We start from the raw sequence: 17491 nt of genomic DNA on the forward strand, positions 1-17491 counted from the left end.
CATGGCGGCCGCCCCCGCCCCCGCGCGGGGCACGACGGGAGCGCGCCCCGCCCGCCGCTTCGAACACACACAGGAAGCGGCGGCGCGCGCCGCCATGGCAACGGCCCCGCTGACGTCACCGCCGGGACATGACGTCACGGCCGGCCCCGGTGTCCGTGTGTCCGTCCCGGGAGGGCACCGGGCCCGCAATGCTGGGGCGCTGAGGGGCCCTGGGAGTCCTTAAGGAGGCCCTTGGGGGGTTCCTTCGGTCGCTGGGTGTGTGTGTGTGTGTGTGTGTTCTTGGGTGCTTGAGGGAATTCTCTTGGTCCTTGAGGGGCTTTAGGAGCGCGTCTGGATCCCGGGAAAGGACTCAGCGTGTCCCTGAGGGGCTCCCTGAGTCCTTAACGGAGTGCTTGGGTCCTTGGGGGGCTCCTTAGTGGGAGTTTCTTGGTCCCTGCAGGGGTTCTCTGGGGAAGGGTTTTGGGTCCTTAAGGGGCCTCTTGGGTTCTGGGGGTTGTTCCTGGCCCCTCCAGAGGGCCTGGGATTCCTGTGCCCCCAGACATTGTCTGTGACTCAGTGTAGGACCCCCCAGGACCCCGCAGAGTGGCTGTGCCTCCCCCATTCCTGCTCTCTGGTCCCCATTGCTCTTCCCAGAGAGGTGTGGGGTGAGTGGGGGAAGCCAGCTGTGTGTCCAACCCCTCCTGGGCGGGCACTGGGGCAGGGGTGGCTGCTCAGCCCCACATGGCCTGGGAGGAGCTGGGGCAGGTGCTGCAGGAGGACTCTTGGCCCTGTGCCCTTCTCAGCACTGCTGGAACCCCCCAGTTCCTGCCCATGCCCACAGAGGGGGCCCGGGGTGCCTGTGGGGGGCAGAGAGTGCCTCCCCCCAGACTGCTCTGGTGACACCATTGACCATCTCACTGTTACCCTGCACAGGACAGCCACCCATTCTGGCCCTACTGCAGCAATGCAGCGAGCTGCATGCAATCCCTGATATTAACCTTGGACTCCTGGGTTATCAATCATGCAGCTCAGCCTCCCATAACAATCAAGTCTCTCTTTAAGGCTCCCTTGTATGTTATTTTCAACAAGAAACACCTGATAGCTGCAGTCCTGAGAAGGAACAAAATCATTCATAGATTCTGAGCTGGGAGGGACCCAAAGGGGTCATTGATCCCAGCCCCTGTCCCTGCACAGCCACCCCAAAAACCCCACCCTGAGCAGCCCCGGGAGCTCCTGGAGCTCTGGCAGCCTTGGCACCATTCCCTGGGCAGCCTGGGCAGTGCCCAGCAGCCTCGGGGGGCAGAACCTTGCCCTGAGCTCCATGCCAAGGCCTGGCACAGCTGCAGCCCTTGCTGGGCTCCTGTCCCTGTGCCAGAGCAGAGCTCAGCCCCTGCCCCTGTGCCTGCCCTGGGGAGGAGCTGCAGCCCCCGAGGAGCCTCCCCTCAGTCTCCTGGGCTGCAGCTGAACGAGCCAAGTGCCCTCAGCTGCTCCTCAGCCCTTCCCCAACTCCGTGTCCCTCCTTTGGGCACTCTCCAATATCCTTATGGGCAATGGATCCTTCTGATCTTGTGGTGCCCAAAATGTCTCCAGAACTAGCAGATCCCGGGCTTGGGCCGTGAGGAACCCAGAAACTTCCCTGCAGCACCCCCACATTGTCCATTGCCTCAGGAGACCTGTGGGATCTGCCCTGCCATGGCAGTCTGGAAACCCAACAGACTTTGGGAGAGCAGGCACCACCTTTGGGGTACCATCCAGGCCCTGGCATTACTCCCAGGTGTACAGAAAAATTCAAGATTCCAGAGGTTTATGTCCAAAAAGGAGACAGAGGAGTCCTGTAACTTTTTTCATGAACAAAGGGAGAGACCATGGGGCATTTCCCACGGGGCCTCTCAGATTGTTGGGGGATGCAGCCTCCTTTTTATCCTAATTTTCATGGCCACATCAGCCTCTCCCTTTCTCCACTGGCTGAGGTGGAGAAACTTCAAACTTCCTGAATTGCCTACTGTATGTCCCCCTCTAATATGCATACCCCCCTTTGTTTAACATATGATATTAATTCTATTGTCTTTGTTCTTCTTCTCCAAGTTCAGGGGTTTAGCAGGACCTTGGCTGAGCAGCAGTCCTTGTGAATTAGTAACACTTTTTGAAACTGATGGTTTCTCCAGTTACTTCCTTATCTACAAGTCCCTGGCCCTATGTACAAGCAGATTCACACAGTCTGTTTGTAAAGACACATTCATATTATTCCTTTCACTGGGCACCAGCAGGGCACTGGCACTGCCTGTCTGTGCTTGGGCCTTTTCCCATTCTGGTGCCAGTCCTTGCCCAAGCTGAACCCAGTGAGCTTTTTCCAGTCTTTTCCAGCCTTTTCTAGCCTTCCCGCAAATCCAAGGCAGATTTGGGATTTTGTTGTTGCGGTTTTCCTTGTTTCTGTAGTGCCAGTCCTTGCTGCAGCTGAGCCCAGTGAGGCTTTTCCAGCCCAGCCTGGAGGCGGGAAGGGAATGGGGTGGCATGGGGATGGTGGTGAGGGTGGGGATGGTGGGATGGTGTGGTTTGGTGAGAGGTGGTGATGGTGGTGGGGATGGAGATGGCAGAGCTGATGTGCGGAGAGGCAGGAACGAGGATGGGGATGTTGGTGATGTGGGGATGGGATGACGGGGATAGGGATGGGGATGGTGGTGCTGTGGGGATGGGGATGGAGATGATGGTGCTGTAGGGATGGGGATGTTGGTGCTGTGGGGATGAGGATGGTGGTGCTGTGGGGATGGGGATGATGGGGATGGGGATAGGGATAGGGATGGTGGTGCTGTGGGGTTGGGGATGCTGTGGGATGGGGATAGGGATGGTGATGCTGTGGGATGGTGATGATGGTGCTGTGGGGATGGGGATAGGGATGGTGGTGCTGTGGGATGGGGTTGATGGTGCTGTGGGGATGGGGATAGGGATGGTGGTGCTGTGGGATGGTGATGATGGTGCTGTGGGGATGATGGTGCTGTGGGGATGGGGATGATGGTGATGCTGTGGGATGGGGTTGATGGTGCTGTGGGGATGAGGATGGGGATAGGGATGGTGGTGCTGTCGGGATGGGAATGGGGATGATGGTGCTGTGGGGATAGGGATGATGGGGATGATGGGGATAGGGATGGGGATGGTGATGCTGTGGGATGGGATGATGGTGCTGTGGGGATGGGGATGGTGTGGGATGGGGATGGGGATGGGGATGGTGGTGCTGTGGGGATGGGGATGGTGATGCTGTGGGATGGGGTTGATGGTGCTGTGGGGATGGTGTGGGATGGGGATGGGGATAGGGATGGTGGTGCTGTCGGGATGGGAATGGGGATGGTGATGCTGTGGGAATGGGGATGATGGGGATGATGGGGATGATGGGGATAGGGATGGGGATGGTGATGCTGTGGGATGGGATGATGGTGCTGTGGGGATGCGGTGGGGATGGGCAGGACGGTGCGGGTGCGGTGCGGTGCGGACGGACATGCCCGTACGGTGATCTGCAGGCAGGGATGGGGATAGCTGTACGCTGCCGTGCAGAGCCGTGCCGCGCGGAGCGGAGCGGCACCACCCCGTCCCGCCCCCGGTGCCACCGTGACCCCGCCGCCGATCACTTCCAGGGCGGCCCCGGCTCCCGATTTGAAAATGCGGGAGCGGCTGCTGGTGCTCCTGTGCGCGCTGGCGCGGCGGCGGCGGCGCGCCGGGGCCATGGCCGGGAACGGCACCGGCAGCGGCGGCAGCGGCGGCGGCGGCGCCGGGGGCTGGGACGGGCCGCAGCGGCGAGCCTGGCTCCGGCACTACTACAGCCAGCGGCAGAAGCGGCTCATGACGGTGACCGGGGCGGGGCCGCCGGGACCTGGGGACAACCGCAGGCGGGGACGGGGTCACGGGGGACGGAGGGTGCGGGGGTACGTGGGGATCGCGGGGACACAAAGGATGGCAGGGTCACCGAAATCACGGGGACGCAGAGGGTGGGGGACACGGGAGACGAGCGGAGGTCACGGCGACACGGAGGATGGGGGATGCGGTACAGATCCCGGGGACACAGGATGGGGACGCGGAACACATGGACATGGGGGATTTGGGGCGCGGGGTACACGGGAGCACAAAACATTGATGGGGGGAGAAGGATGCAAAGGACAGTGATGGAAAGGATGGGGAGCATGGGGAAGTCACAAGGGGGACATAGAGGGTGGGAGACATGTGAGACCCAAAACACGGGATGTGGGACAGGAAGGACACATGGACACAGACATCACAAAGGATGAGGAACGTGGGAGTTCTGTGGGACACAAAAAGAGGGACACAAAGGATGGGACTTGAGAGACATGGGATGTGATCCTGGACACAAAGGATGCTGGATGCAGCGGACATGGGGGTGACATCAAAGGTGAGGGATGCATTGGGGGATACAAGGGATCCCCAGCTGCAAGGACAAGCTGGAGGGGGAACATGAGGAACCTGCTGGCCTGGGCAGCGGCTGAAGAAGGTGACCAAAGCCACTTTTTAGTTTAAAGTTGCATTGTAGAATTTAATAACAGAAAATCAATTCTTGTGGAAGGGCCAGGAGCTTCGCCTTTCAAATCATGATTCCCACCTTTGAGGGATACTCTTTCTCCCTTTCAAATCGGGACTTAGCCCACAGTTCCCTCAGTGGCTGGAAATCCAGCAATGCTCATTAAAATACAAACCCCCAGAGGGAACGGCCACCCCAAAAAAGGGCTTTTCCAGAAAGCTCCATCTGCAACACCTGAGCATCTTGTCTGGAGTCACACCTACTGCCTGGTGGGTTTGCAGTGAGGTGTCCCAGGAACAGGAAGATTTGACTGGTGTTAGACCAGTTGGGACCACTGGCCACCTGGCACTGGCCATCCTCCTGCCTCGAGCAGGTCTCTTGAGCGGGGTGGTCTTCAGAAGGGGTTCCCAGTGAGGTGCAGGGAAGTGCTGTCTCACACTGCTGTTGTCTCCCCCCTGCACCGCAGCTCCTCATCGCTCACCGGAGGAGAACCAGCTGCTGCTTCTACCCCCGCGCCTGGCCCAGCCTCAGGAGCACGGACTGGTGGGAGCAGGTGGTCCTGAAGGAGTTTGGGCCCCAGGACTGGCTGGAGAAGTTTCGGATGTCCAGGGAGACTTTTTTCTACATCTGCAACCAGCTGCGGCCTGGGCTGGCTCCGCACAGCGCGCACTTCCACCCAACCCTGCCGCTGGAGAAGAGGGTGGCCGTGGCCCTGTGGCACTTGGCCACCAACGTGGAGTACCAGACTCTGAGCCCGCTCTTCGGTGTGGGGCCCTCCACGGTGCAGAGCTGCGTGCGGGAGGTGAGCTACGCCGTGGTCTTGCTGCTGAAGCCGCTTTACCTGCGGCTGCCCGACGAGAAGGAGCTGGAGAACATGGCGCGCATCTTCTGCACGCGCTGGGGCTTCCCGCACTGCATCGGGGCGCTGGACAGCCTGCACATCCCCATCCACCCGCCCCTGCGCCTCACCTCCGACTACTGCAACGGCCAGGGCTGGCACTCCATCCTCACTCAGGCCACCGTGGACGGGCTGGGCCAGTTCTGGGACGTCTCCACCGCCTTCCCAGGCAGCATGGAGAACAGCGCGGTCCTGGAGAGCTCCAGCCTGTGGGTGCTGGCCAAGGAGGGCCGGCTGTGCCCCAACCCTCCCAAGCATTTCATGGGGAAGGCACAGAAGTACGTGCTGCTGGGCGATGCCACGTACCCCCTGCAGGACTGGATCCTCAAGCCCTACCAGGAGGACGAGAACCTGACCCAGCGCCAGCTGCAGTTCAACTACCGCCTGAAGCGGGCCCACAGCGTGATCGAGAACGCCTTCCTGCGCCTCAAGGCGCGCTGGCAGATCCTCCTCAAGTGCGACGACTGCAGCCTGGAGCTGCTGCCCACCCTGGTCCTCGCCTGCTGCATCCTGCACAACGTCTGCGAGGCCCACGACAACCCCTTCAACGAGGAGTGGCTGGAGGGCGCTGAGCCCACGGAGCTGCCCAAGCCCTGCCAGCCCGCGCCGGCCGCCATGGAGGACAACCGGGCCGAGCAAGTGCGTGAGCTGATGTGCCAGTACTTCGAGAGCTGCGGGGAGGGCTGATGGCCCAGGAGCAGCTGCCCTGCACATCCCTGCTTGCAGACTCACTGGGGACTCTGGCAAACTGGCCCAGTGCTTCCAGCTGTGCCAGGCGGGCCCAGGGCGGGGAGGGGCGGCCGTGTCACGCTCGTGCTGGGTTCGCTGTGCCGGTTTCAGGCAGTGGAATGTATTTTGTGCCCATTCTCTCTCCCAGGATCTAAACTGTTTGGTGGTGTGTTGTGTGCTGTGGGAGTACAGTGGGGATTAGGGCTGGGAGGGGGCGGCTGCTGGGGTCTCCCTTTCCTCTGTCTCAAAGCCTCTCCATTAGACCAAAATCAGCAGGAGCCTTGAAATAAGGCAGAACTCCTTTAGAGGTTTGAACCTTGCTGTGTAAACACACATAGGAAGGAGAGGGAAGGAAGAGGCGGAGCAGTGGCTTGCAAGGGCTGACGCCAGCCTGGAATTAAATTGCATCCACAAACTCAGGGATGTGCTGCCCTGAGGGTTTGTCCAGCCTAGCACCCCCCAGCCCCTCTCCTGAGGGGTTTTGCTCAGCCTGGCACACCTGGACTCTCTCCAGACAGGTTTGCCCAGCCTGGAACACCCTGACCCCTCTCTGGAGAGGTTTGCCCAGCCTGGCACCCCTGGTTCTTCTCCAGCGGGATTTTGCCCAGCCTGGCATCCCTGACCCCTCTCCTGAGGGATTTTGTTCAGTCTCGTGCCCCAGGTCCCTCTCAGGGTGGGGTTTACCCAGCCTGGCACTGCCTGAACCCTCTCTGGTGGGATTTCTCCCAGCCTGGAACACCCCCAGGCCCTCTCAGGGTGGGCCTTGCCCAATCTGGCATCCCCAGCCCCTCTCTGGAGGGGTTTGCCCAGCCGGGCAGCCTCAGCCTCTCTCCAGAGGAGTTTGGCCAGCCTGGCATCTCCTGCCCCTCTCCAGAAGAATTCTGCCCTCCTTGGAACACCCCAGCCCCTCTCAGGGTGGGCCTTGCCCAGCCTGGCAGCCGCGGTCACTCTCCGGAGTGTCTGTGGCTCCGTTCCGCGGCCCCGCCCGGCTCCGCGCTCCGTGACGGGGCCCGGCCATGGCGGCAGGGGCCCTGCCCCGCCCGCAGCGCCCCCTGGCGGCCGCAGCGCCCTCAGCCGGAGCGGCGGCAGCGCCCCCTCGCGGCCGGCCCCGCCCGTGCGTAGTGCGCAGGCGCGGTCGGGGGGGGGGTGTCACGTGGCGGAGCAGCAAGATGGCGGCGCGCGGTGAGTGCGGTGCCGGTACCGCCGGGCCCTCCCCGAACCCCCCGGGATCCCCCGGCCCGGCCGCTCCTCTCGGGGCCCGCTCCCGCTGGCTCGGCGGCTCCGTCTGGCGCGGTTGCGGCAGGCGGTCTATGTCCGCCCCGGGTATCCGGTGAAACCGAGTGGCCGAGGACACGCGCTCTGCGGTCAGCCCGGGGTCCGGTTCTCCGGCACAGACCGGGCCGCGGCCCTTCCCACTCGCCCTGCCCCCGCTGGCGGCTGAGGGCGCACCTTGACTTCCTTCCCCGGACGCAGGAGTGTGACCGAGGAGCCCCCCGGAGCCCCGAGCGTGCCCGGAGCCGCCCGCGCCATGGTGACGGAGCAGGAGGTGGAGGCCATCGGCCGCACGCTGGTGGACGCGGCGCAGCCGCTGCCCGCCCGGTTCCGGGCCCTCTTCACCCTGCGCAACCTGGGCGGCCGCGCGGCCGTGGAGTGGATCAGCCGCGCCTTTGGGGACAGCTCGGCGCTGCTGAAGCATGAACTGGCCTATTGCCTGGGCCAGATGCAGGACGAGGCCGCCATCCCGGTGCTCATCCGCGTGCTGGAGGACACGGCCCAGGAGCCCATGGTCAGGCACGAGGCAGGTACGGCAGCGGCTCCTGCGGCTCTGGGGGCAGGGAAGGGGGCTGGCTGGCAAGTGGGGCTTGGGGTGCTTCCCCCACTGGACAGGGCACCTCGTGGGGGCCTGATCTGGCTTGGATGTCAAACCCTGAGTCACGTAACACCTCACCAGCTTCCCTGGCCACACCTGACAGGACAGGTTGGCCTGGCTTCTCCTGTTGTGTTTGTCCTGTTTGGAATTGGTCAGTCTGGCCTGTGCCCGTGTTTGCCCCATTTGGGATCGGTCAATTTGGCCTGTGTTTGTGCTTTAGAGCAAAGCAAGGCATTGCCAGAGGACACAGCAGGGTTCTTCTCACACAGACACCCTGATTACATCCTGATCCATCCTTCAGGTGAAGCCCTGGGTGCCATTGGGAACCCCGAGGTGCTGGATGTCCTGAAACGCTATTCCCAGGATCCCGTGGTCGAGGTGAGCTTCCCGAGGGGCCATTTCCTCCCGGATCAGCCCCGCTGGTCTCGGAGGCGGGTCCCACACTGGCCCGGTGGGTGGGGACACGGCAGTGACATCTGCCGTGTGCTGGGCTGCTCCTGGCGCTGTCCAGTGCTGTTGTGCAGGCAGGGCCGTGTCCCTGTCCCCGCAGGTGGCAGAGACGTGTCAGCTGGCCGTGAGGAGGCTGCAGTGGCTGCAGAACAACAAGGAGCAGGCAGGCAGCAGCCCGTACCGCTCTGTGGATCCTGCTCCCCCCGCAGAGGAGACGGACGTCGCCAAGCTCCGGGAGATCCTCCTGGATGAGTCCCAGGAGCTGTTTGAGCGCTACCGGGCCATGTTTGCGCTGCGGAACGTGGGGGGCCAGGCTGCTGTGCTGGCACTGGCAGAAGGTGAGGGCCTGGCCTTGCTGTGGGTCTGTCCAGGCTAATCTGGGAGGACGAGCCCTTCCCAAATCCGGGAGTGCAGAGCTGTTCTCACGTGTTTGTGGCTAGGGCTGCTGTTCCTGGCTACATCACAGAGGGCTGGGTGGTCTCTGGTGTTCCAGAGTCCCCTTGCCACCCTCCAGACCCCCTTTCCTGAGGGAGGGAGGGCACTGGCTGTGATGAGGGTCTGGGACGAGTCTGGCCTGGGGGTTTTGGGGTCATGCTCTCCTGGCCTGGAATGTCAGGGGCTGCTGGTGTTTGGGAATAGTTCTGGAGAGGGGAATGTCCCTGCGTGGGAAAAGGGCAGGCCACAGTCCAGGAGCTGTTTGGACCCACCCCAGCCTGAGGGAAGTGGGTCAGGCTCTCCAGCCATCTGGGCCTGTTGAGCTCCATAGGGTGGGATCTGTCAGCTCCTGCTCCAGCTGCTTGGCGTCCCTGGCCATGCTGCCATGGCCTGGAACATCACGTGGTGGGGCAGAACTTGGGCAGGTGGGGAAACAGTAGCTCTGCTGGGGGGGTGGGTTCTGCCATCAAAGGAGGCACAGGGACAGGGCTGGGATCAAGGAGCAGGGTGAGATCAGGGAGCAGGGTGGGATCAGGGAGCAGGCTGGGATCAGGGAGCAGGGTGGGATCAGGGAGCAGGGTGAGATCAGGGAGCAGGGTGGGATCAGGGAGCAGGGTGGGATCAGGGAGCAGGGTGAGATCAGGGAGCAGGGTGGGATCAAGGAACAGAGTGGGATCAGGGAGCAGGGTGGGATCAGGGAGCAGGGTGGGATCAGGGAGCAGGGTGGGATCAGGGAGCAGGGTGGGATCAGGGAGCAGGCTGGGATCAGGGAGCAGGGTGGGATCAGGGAGCAGGCTGGGATCAGGGAGCAGGCTGGGATCAGGGAGCAGGGTGGGATCAGGGAGCAGGGTGGGATCAAGGAGCAGGGTGGGATCAGGGAGCAGGGTGGGATCAGGGAGCAGGCTGGGATCGAGGAGCAGGGTGGGATCAGGGAGCAGGGTGTGATCAGGGAGCAGGGTGGGATCAAGGAGCAGGCTGGGATCAGGGAGCAGGCTGGGATCAAGGAGCAGGGTGGGATCAGGGAACAGAGTGGGATCAGGGAGCAGGATGGGACACCCCTTCCTGTAGGGCTGGGGTGGTGACCCTTGGCATCCCCAGCTTTCAGGTAGGGGCTCCATCCAGGTATCCTGGTGAATTTTGGGGCGTCCCAGCTCACCGTCCCCCCTCTCCCGCAGGGCTGCGCTGCGGCAGCGCGCTGTTCCGCCACGAGATCGGCTACGTGCTGGGGCAGCTGCAGGACGAGGCGTGCGTGCCGCAGCTGACGGCGGCACTGTGCAGCCGCGCCGAGAGCGCCATGGTGCGGCACGAGTGCGCCGAGGCGCTGGGCGCCATCGCCCGGCCCGGCTGCCTGCGCGCCCTGCGCGCCTTCGCGGCCGACGAGGAGCGCGTGGTGCGCGAGAGCTGCCAGGTGGCCCTGGACATGTACGAGTACGAGAACGGCGCCCAGTTCCAGTACGCCGACGGGCTCTGCAAGCTGCAGGCCTCCTCCTGAGCCCGGGCCGGGCCTGCCGCCCCGTCGTGCCGCCGCCGGCGGATCCGTGCCTTGCCGAGCTGCGGGAGGGACCGGGTTTGCTCTCTGGCACAATTACAGGCACCTTTTCCCTCCAAATCCGGGCTGAGCTGCTACTTGCCTCCCCGGCGCTCCTCGCCGGCCGCCGTTTCCTGGATCTGCCCCTTTTCCCTGCCAGGATCGGCGCTGCCCGCCCGCGGCGTGGCTCGGGGCTCGGACCGGGTGGGCTCAGCTTGGCGCGTCGGAGCCTGCTGCGGCCCTGCAGGGCCTGGGCCTGCCCTGGGTTGGTGCTGCCCCGTTGGCAGCTCCGTTCTCCACAGCTGAGCTTTGCTGGGGGCTAGGATGGGCTTTGGGCGCCCGCTCTTGTGGGCTGTGGTGTCGGGATGCTTTGAAATTGCTCTCGGTGGTGGTGCCGAGCTGGGGCCCTCCTCACCCGTGCTGTGGGTTTGGCTTCTCCTGTTGGGACAAGCTGGAGCTGAGCCTGTGGCAGCCTCTGCCCCAGGATGGGGGTTGTTTCATGGCAGAGTTGGGAAGAAATGGCTGGGTTTTTTCTGCAGGGAAGGGCGCTGCCATTAGGGTGGGCAGGGTGAGGCAGAGCCTGCCTGGGCTTTCCCCTGTGTTTAACCAGGGCCAGGAGAGCTGAGGCTGCTGCTGGCACCCAAATCCCTCAGTCAGCCCAGCCTGGGCACTGGGGTTTGGGGTTTGGCAAGGAATAAAGCACTGGCAGAGGAAGCTGGAGTGAATCGAGCTGTGATTTACCTGTGCCCAGGTGTGCAGTGCCCCCACTGCCATGGGGCCAAGCCCTGGGGGCTGCCAAAGTGAAGTCATAGAACCATTGAGATGGGAAAGGACCTTTAAAATCGAGTCCAGCCACATTGGGAGGAACAGGGAGTGGGGTCCCTGATGGCATGAGGTGAAACCCCCAGCCCTGGGGAGGAGGATGATCTGTCTGAAGTGCCCTGCTAGGTCCCACTGCCCTGCAGGGCCTGGCATCCTGCTGGGCATCCCTTTTCCCCTTGTCCAAGGGCTCCCTGTCAGTCACTCCCAGGCTCAATCCTCTTAGTCCCTGAAGCCAGCTCAGCATCCCCAGGGCTCTGGTGCTCAGGGCCACAGCCAAGGGGCAGCCCTGGCCATGGCCCACTCTGACCCAGTTCAGGATCCCATGGAAAGGGCTCTTAGTCAAGATGTGACCAGTTTTGGTCACCTGTACACAGCAAGAGTCAGTGACATGGACCCGAGTGCTGTGGGTAGGGTCACCTGTGTGCCATGTGGAGGGTGAGGGGCTCCAGACTGCCCTTCCCCAGCACTGAGGACAAACATCTGATGTTTTCACACTGTTTGGAGTCAGCAGCCATTATGGGTTGCTTGTCCCCCTTCCCTCACCCTCCGTAGCCCCTGGGTGATGGGCAGGGCCCAGGTGGCACTTTGGGGTGTCCCCCCGGTGTCATATCCATGCCCAGCTCAGTGAGATAGATGGGTGCCTTCCCCAAGGCCACGTTATCATTCCCACTGTTCCCTTGCTGGCACGTGGGCTCCAGCGCCCTGGAGCTTGCCAGGCTCTTTGTCCCCACTTCCCACCTCGGCTGCCCCCAGCTTTGCCACAGTGACTCACTCACACCTTGCAGGGTTGTTTCCCAATCATTCGGTGCCAACATTTGTCTCTGCTCTCCCAACACCTTTTAAGACAAAATCAGAACAAAATGCATTTCTGAGGCTGGGATCTGGGCAGGGGTGCCCTGGTGCAGCAGAGCTGGGAGGTGCTGGGCTGGAGCAGGACTCAGCCTTGAGCCTTGACTCGGGACTGAGCTCCACCAGCACCTTCAGCCTCTGCTGGGAGGGTTTGGGGTTTCTTCATAGCTGCTGCTGGTCTGGGCTAAAATCTGCACCCTCTTGGTGTGGGGGGACTTGCTTTTGGGGGAAACATGGTCCCCCTCTGCAGGCTGCTCTGGTGACACTGGGTGCTGGGGTGACACCGAGTGACACTGGGTGCTGGGGTGACACGTGGCAGCCATCTGGGAAGGTGACAGCCTCTTGCCACGGGCTGCTGCCCTGTACAGCAGAGGGGGCCCCGTGGGAGCTCCCGTGGCTGAGGCATGCCCAAATCCCTGCTCCCGTGGGCTCCAAGGGTGCTGTTTCCTCTGGGATCTCAGCCATCTGCTCCAGGGATCCGGGGCCTGCCGAGGGATTTAACCCAGCCCAGGGGAGGAAGGAAAGGCCTCGGGCATCCCTCCCCATTCCTGACTTTGGGAATTCTCCAGCTGTCCGTGATTCCTCACTCCCAGGGGGGCGGGGGTGCCAGTGGTGCTCCCAGAGGAGCGGGATTTGGGGACCCTGAGCCACATCAGAGCCCCCTGGTCACCTCCCATGCTGAGGCAGCCCGGCTGTGCCTGGATTAGCAGGTGCTAAGCTCCTCAGACACGCAGCTCTGCCACCAGCTGTAGGGACACCGCTGTCCCTGTGAGCTGCCGGCACCGAGGAGCCTTGTGGACTCTGATGCCACCTCCCCCCCTGCAGTCCCCTGCGCGGCAGAGGCTCCAGTGGCTCGGGCTGGGGCTGCAGGGGTAGCTGGCCATGGCCCTGGCAGGGGGTGTCGCCCTCCCTGGCACCGGGGGGGCACCGGGGCCTCGGCGCTTGCTGCAGTCGCCCCCCGAGGAGGACGGGGTGCTGTACGTGGACTACAGGCCCCCTGCCCTGGACAGCATCCACCTGCCCCGCTATGTGCTCTACCTGATGATGGCCGCCACGCTGGTGCTGGTGGTGGCATATGCCATCGTGGGGCACCTCATCAAGGACCTGGTGCACGACTTTGCCGGTGAGTGCTCCCCACAGCGGGGCCGGGCTTTGGGCTGGGCGGGGGCCGGGGGGATCCCCCAGCTGAGGCTGGGCCGTGGCAGGGCTGGGGCTGCTGCCAGCTCCCTCTGTGCCCCTGCAGACTGGGCATTTGGACCCAAGCCAGAGGAGAAGGCAGAGATGGCCGAAGGCCCCGTGCTGGAGGCAGAGTGGCTGGAGGAGGATGAGGTGCTGGTGGAGCAGAAGGTGGAGGATGAAGGCAGCGGAATCCTGCCCGGCACGGACGTCCCGCTGCAGCTGCTCGCTCCCCGCAGCTCCGTCTCCTTTGCTGACCCCCCCAAGAAGAGATTCTTCTAGCTCAGGGGACACCCCTGCCACCAGCAGGACCCTGCAACCCTGCCTGGCCCTGGGTGTAGGCACTGCCCAGCCCTGGCACAGAGCCTCCCCCTCCCTGCCAGCCCTGGCACTGCTCTCGGGCTCCCCTTGGGCTGTCACACCGATAAAGTGTGGCACCACTTGTCCCAGCCCTGCTCAGCCCTTGGGCTGTCACACCAGTGCAGTGTGACACCACTTGTCCCAGCCCTGCTCAGCCCTTGGGCTGTCACACCAGTGCAGTGTGGCACCACTTGTCCCAGCCCCGCTCAGCCCTTGGGCTGTCACACCGATAAAGTGTGACACCACTTGTCCTAGCCCTGCTCAGCCCTTGGGCTGTCACACCAGTGCAGTGTGGCACCACTTGTCCCAGCCCCGCTCAGCCCTTGGGCTGTCACACCGATAAAGTGTGGCACCACTTGTCCCAGCCCCGCTCAGCCCTTGGCCCAGCATGGCACGGGGCTGGCAGGGCTGGGGCATCCCAACCTTTGCCTGAGGTAACAGCACTCCTTGGCACAGCCATGCCAGCCCCGGCCATGGGCACGTGCGTGTATAAAGGGGGTGCTTGGGGGTGCAAGCCCTCAGTGTGGGGGCACAGCCGATGGTGACAGGGGGCACACAGAAACATGGATACCCCTCTGGATGGGCCAAGTCAGCGTGGGCACAGGGGTAGGGACAGACGGATGGACAGCTGGGTGCTGAGGCTGGCTGTGTCTCCACCACCCCCTCAGTGCCTTGGCACTGCCAGAGGTGGCCCCAAACCAGTCTTGGGGGACAAAGCACCCTGAAGCCTCACTTGGGTTCTGGGAGAGGGCACTGGGCATGGGGCTGTTTTATGGACCTGCAGCCCCTGACTTAAACCCAGGCTGAGGCTGGATCCCTGTGCCCCCAGTCTCCTTCTTAACCCCTCGAGGAATTGCCACAGGACACAGCAGGGTTCTTCTCTGTGTCTTCCCTGCCAAAGTCCACTGTCCCTCCCTGGCTGCTGGTGGCCGCCCTCTGCTTCAGTTTTATTGTGCCCTGGTGGGTGGGCACCCTGCCATGGTGTCCCTGAGCTAATCCTGTCAGTGTTTCACTCCTGGCAGTCTGTGGGCACACACTCCCTGAGGACATGATGGGGTCCCACCTGGGATTGTCTGGGGGCAGCTGGCTCGTGCCCAGGGGAGGGCTGGGGGTGCCTGGCATTGCCCACCCCTCTGTGCCACCCCATCCCCATGGGATCTGCCCCAGCTCTGCCAGCTGGGATAGCGGAATCAGGCAGGGTGGGCACTTCTCCACCCCATCACCCATCTGTCCTTCCACCTGTGCCCCCACCCACCCACACCTGTCTGTCCCCACCTCCATCCACCTGCCCACCCTGGCGTGGTCCCCAGCCCTGGGCACAGGGACATGCCTCTCCTTTGCCACGCTGCTCCCGGAGGTGGTGGCTGCTGGGTGTGGTGGGGTGCCAGTGCCTGAGCCAGGGGAGTGGTACCACCTGCCAGGGGTGGCAGGAGTCACGTTGCCATGGTGCTTGCAGCCACTTTGTCCTCTTGGGGCCAATAAAGGCACCTGTTGCCCTGGGTGCAGAGTGCAGGCACGATAGCGGCAGGTGACAAAAGCTCAGCTCCAGGAGCAGCCTCCAGACGTTCCCCAGCCTCTGCCCAAAAATGCCGAAGCTCTTGCAGCCCCTGTCGCTCCTGCTCCTGCTCGTCCTCGCTTCCACCGCCCAGGGACAGACTGGTGAGTGCCCCCGTGCCACTCTGTGCCCTGGGGTACCTGGGGAGGTGGCCAGGTCTCCCCTCAAGCATCAGATCAGCTCCTGGGAGAACTTTCCAGTGGGACCGGTCTGTCCCAGTGCTCCAACAGTAACTTCTGGGGGCAGAGCAGGAAGATCTGGAGACACCCACCTGCTGCCCCAGTGCTCCCCACTGCGCTGGGGACAGGTGAGCTGTGTCGGGGGTGCCTTCCTTGGTACCCGAGGGACACTGGGGAGGGCGAACAGTGAGTGTGTGCCAATGTCCCATCCCATGGGGGGTCCCACCCCTGGAGGATGGAGCTCCCCTGAAGCTGTCCCCATCCCTGTCTTTTCCCTTGCCTGTCCCCTGGCCATGCAGGCACGGGCCCCAAGGTGCTGCAGCCGTGGCTCATTGGCCTGACCGCCGTCGTCGTCTTCCTCTTCGTTGTCTTCGTCGTGCTGCTCATTAACCGGCTCTGGAGTCTCAGGAAGAAGAGGTTGGATTGGTGTGGGGGGCGGGGGGTGCTGGCCAGGGGAAACCTGCGTGGAAAGTTGCCATGGGCTGGGGCAGGGCTGTCCCCGGGCACCGCTCAGCCTCTCTCCCCTCGCAGGAAGGAGAACGGCCACCAGGAGACCCTGGAGACTGACAGGTACCACAGCCCGGGTGCCGCGGGGCAGCACCGGGACCCTCCCGCACACCGGGGCCGGGGCGGCGGTGCCGGTGCAGCGCCCGGCTGACCGACGTTCCCTCCCTCCCGCAGGCTGGAGCGCTCCGGCCACGTCAACCCGGCTGCTGAGGACTGGGAAGAGCTGAAGGACGACAGGGAGCAGAGCAAGCCCGTGGCCACGTCGCTCTGAGTGCCCCCGCATCCCCGTGCCCGCTCCGGAGCCCCTTTGATGGGCACCGCGCCCTCCTCCCGTCCGCGGGCCGGGGATCCGCGCCGGGTTTCGGCGACAGCCGCGGCCACCGTGGCACCTCCCGCCCGCGGCCGGCCCGGCTGGGACCAAGACCCGGCGCGGATCCCCGGGAGCTGAACGGGAGGGCGGCGGCAGCGCGGCCTCCCCGTGCCCCCGACCCTGGCCCGGCGGGGTCCCGGCCCGGGGGGACGAGGAGAGCCCCGTCCCCAAACGTGCCCACTAAAGGTGTCCCCAACCCACCCCGGCGTCAGGCGTGTCGTGTCCCCGCGCGGGGAGGGGGCTGTCCCGCAGCCCCGGGTGCCACTCGGGCGGGGGACAATGGCCGGTTCCTGGGCAGGGCGGGGCCGGTGTCCAGCCCCCATCGCTGCCAGGCCAGCCCGGAGCGAGGGGCGGGCACCGAGGGGACGCGTGGGGTCCTGGGCAGCGCTTGGGCACCGTGGGCACTGTGGGGATGAAGGGCAGCTTCGGCCAACGCCGATCTACGGGTGACGGCAGTGACGTCACACCACCAGGCGGTGACGTCACGCGCATGAGATGGTGACGTCCCGTGGCCAAGTCTGAGGCACAGGAGGCGGCGGCAGCTCCGAACTCCCGCGTGAGCCGCGGCTGCCCCACCCGTGTCCTGTCCCCACCCGTGTCCTGTCCCCACCCGTGTCCTGTCACTCGTGTCCTGTCACCCGTGTCCTGTCCCCACCCGTGTCCTGTCCCCACCCGTGTCCTGTCACTCGTGTCCTGTCACCCGTGTCCTGTCCCCACCCGTGTCCTGTCCCCACCCGTGTCCTGTCCCCTGCGGGCTCCCGGCTCCGTCCCCTGCTCTGCCGGGCCAAGGGCGGCCATGGGGGGGTCCCTCCTCTGGGTGCCCCCCCCGGGGCGGGCTCTGCTCCCCCCAGTGCCCCCCGTGCCCCCCTGGCACACCCGTGTCCCCCCGCTTGGGCACCGCTCCCCAGTTCCCCCGGGGCAGCGAAGGAAGGGCGGAGGCGAGCTGGAGTTGAAGCATAGCTTGTTTAATTTTTATACATTTTTTTTTTTGTCTTTTTTTTTCGTTTTCATTTTTTAATCTTTTTTTTGTGTGTCAGTTTTTTCTTTTTTGTTTTTTTCTTCTTTTTTGTCTCTTTTTTCTCTTTTTTGCATAGGGGAGGGGGGGAAACAACAACAACAAAAAAAAAAAAAAAAAACAACGGGAAAAAAAAAACAAAAACAACAAAACCAAAAACAAAAGAAACAAAACAAAAAAGAAAACCAAAAAAAAAAACCCCCAAAATCCGTATCAGGGTCAGTAAGTGTATGTAGGCAGGAGCGGC

The 17491-nt window shown here is 63.4% G+C and overlaps 4 protein-coding genes across 4 annotated transcripts; all 4 read left to right on the top strand.

Annotated features, from left to right (window-relative positions):
* The first annotated feature begins 3734 nt into the window (after window positions 1–3734).
* Window positions 3735–6278, top strand: LOC134420626 (uncharacterized). Its single transcript, XM_063160816.1, has 2 exons — window positions 3735–3816; window positions 4968–6278. The coding sequence occupies exons 1-2, from the start codon at window positions 3811–3813 to the stop codon at window positions 6084–6086; spliced, it is 1125 nt and encodes a 374-aa protein (XP_063016886.1). The 5' UTR covers window positions 3735–3810; the 3' UTR covers window positions 6087–6278.
* Window positions 6279–7275: 997 nt separating this feature from the next.
* On the top strand, window positions 7276–11125 carry DOHH (deoxyhypusine hydroxylase). Its single transcript, XM_063160817.1, has 5 exons — window positions 7276–7310; window positions 7602–7930; window positions 8300–8376; window positions 8549–8786; window positions 10059–11125. The coding sequence occupies exons 2-5, from the start codon at window positions 7657–7659 to the stop codon at window positions 10373–10375; spliced, it is 906 nt and encodes a 301-aa protein (XP_063016887.1). The 5' UTR covers window positions 7276–7310; window positions 7602–7656; the 3' UTR covers window positions 10376–11125.
* A 1839-nt stretch (window positions 11126–12964) lies between these two features.
* SMIM44 (small integral membrane protein 44) lies at window positions 12965–13540 on the top strand. Its single transcript, XM_063161313.1, has 2 exons — window positions 12965–13205; window positions 13326–13540. Exons 1-2 carry the CDS (start codon window positions 12965–12967, stop codon window positions 13538–13540), a joined length of 456 nt encoding a protein of 151 aa, XP_063017383.1.
* Window positions 13541–15107: 1567 nt separating this feature from the next.
* On the top strand, window positions 15108–16140 carry SMIM24 (small integral membrane protein 24). The gene is made up of 4 exons (XM_063160703.1): window positions 15108–15277; window positions 15652–15769; window positions 15884–15922; window positions 16034–16140. The coding sequence occupies exons 1-4, from the start codon at window positions 15205–15207 to the stop codon at window positions 16128–16130; spliced, it is 327 nt and encodes a 108-aa protein (XP_063016773.1). The 5' UTR covers window positions 15108–15204; the 3' UTR covers window positions 16131–16140.
* The last annotated feature ends 1351 nt before the right edge of the window (window positions 16141–17491 follow it).

This window comes from Melospiza melodia, chromosome 7 (genome assembly GCF_035770615.1).
Source record: "Melospiza melodia melodia isolate bMelMel2 chromosome 7, bMelMel2.pri, whole genome shotgun sequence".
NCBI lineage: Eukaryota > Metazoa > Chordata > Aves > Passeriformes > Passerellidae > Melospiza > Melospiza melodia.